Genomic DNA, 1678 nt, shown 5'->3' with positions numbered 1-1678 from the left:
CCGGTTTTAATACCTATATTTTTTCAAAATTATATTTTAGAGATCTTCATCAGGCGATGACTAAGTCGGATGTCAAATACTTAACTTCTAAAATCAAACTGCTGTTTTTCAAAGGCATTGGAGAGGATATTGTAACATCACTAAATGTGCAAGGGGGTTTTGGCCTCCTTAATTTGGGCAAGCAGCTTTCGGGTCGCCGTGCTCAATATGTTTGGCATACCCTTACCAATGTTACTGATTGGAATTTTAACATCTTTAGGTATAAGCTCCAGGAATTTGTGAATAAGCTGGCTGACTCCTATCAAGCTTCTACAGACTCTATTCTAGCAATCCCTTGGTACAAGTTCCTCACTGGGTTGACTCTAAATTATCAGGGTAGGGATATTTCTACTATGGTTGATCAAAGTGATATTTTTACGAACACCGAGAAGGTGTATTTGGAAGCATGGTTTGATTTAATTGGTTCACTTCGCAAAACATATACGGCACAGCCGAGTCATTTTTCACATGATGAATATAGGGACTTCTTCGGGTCACCCCCTTCTACTATTCTCCCACCACTATTCGCAGATTTACCGGGGGACTTTTTCAATAGTCGTTCAAAGAAATTTAATATTGAAGCAAAGCCATGTGTTATCCCGGAGGGTTGGTCTAATCTTTATGATTTGGATCCCGCTGATTGGGTAAAATTTTTTAAGATCTTGGCTCATGGCAAACGTTGCTACCCAGATGGTATGGACGCTGTTCACCGACTCAATTTGGGTCATTTTACGCATCATTCTGACCGTGAATGTGAATTCTGTGGTCGTTATGTCTGGGGTCGCTATTACACCCATCATGTCTACACAAAGTGTCGGGTCACTAAGATTCTTTGGCAACTCTGCCGTCCACGCTCACTACCAAGGAGGCTACGCCTCTTTATTTGCAATTCCTCCCTTCAACCATTTCAATTAATGCAGCTAAATCGATACCTCGCCCTCCTTTATAAGTTTCAAAAATTTCGACGTGGAGGGGGCCGGAACGTTGAGCTCACGGTCCAATTCATTCGCAAATGGGTATCGTACACATCGAAGAGTCTTAACAACTACTCCTACACACTTAATCTATAGGATGCTGCTGAAATAAGGTTTTAGGCAATGATGCTTTTTGCCTTTAATGTATATTGTTTTTCTGTTTGTTATATTTCTGTATGTTAGTATGTATATGAACTCAATAAACAGATTGTATATGTAAAAAAAAAAAACTCAAAGACTCAATAACTTGCAGTACTACAGATTTCTTGCAATAATTTAGCGAAAACTTGTTTATTCTCCCGGAGCTAGAGATTAATAGATAATTGTCTTCCAAAACGAATCATTTTAGGTAATATTCTAATTGATTACACAAATTAAAGTCACCTGAGTCTCATAACACTTGATAATTCGCCTATAAAGAACATATGTGGATCCTAAAACAATATTTTGCAATCTCTCGTATATCATTTTACGAGCTCAAAAAAAGGAAAAAAATCGGCTATAACTTCCTAATCGGGTATCAAAACCTAAGAACTCGGAAAAGTAGAGAAAATAACAGAAATGTAACGAAGTGGAAATATATTCAGTACTATTTACACTACGCTACCTAAAAAAAATAAGTTGTGAAGGGGTTGAGGTTTTGGCAGTACGATCTTATGACGGAG

At 38.0% G+C, this 1678-nt stretch overlaps 1 protein-coding gene across 1 annotated transcript; it reads left to right on the top strand. All coding sequences in view use genetic code 12, as the record gives it.

The window, feature by feature from the left end:
- Positions 1–56: 56 nt before the first annotated feature.
- Positions 57–1678, top strand: J8A68_005310 (uncharacterized protein; the record flags this gene model as incomplete). Its single annotated transcript, XM_049409362.1, has 1 exon — positions 57–732. A coding segment is annotated over one exon (676 nt), but the record flags the coding sequence as incomplete, so codon positions are not given.

The sequence above is a fragment of the Hemisphaericaspora subhashii genome (assembly GCF_019202705.1).
Source record: "Hemisphaericaspora subhashii strain CBS 10753 chromosome Unknown scaffold318, whole genome shotgun sequence".
Classification (NCBI taxonomy): domain Eukaryota; kingdom Fungi; phylum Ascomycota; class Pichiomycetes; order Serinales; family Debaryomycetaceae; genus Hemisphaericaspora; species Hemisphaericaspora subhashii.
This window is presented reverse-complemented; position numbering and strand designations above follow the sequence as displayed.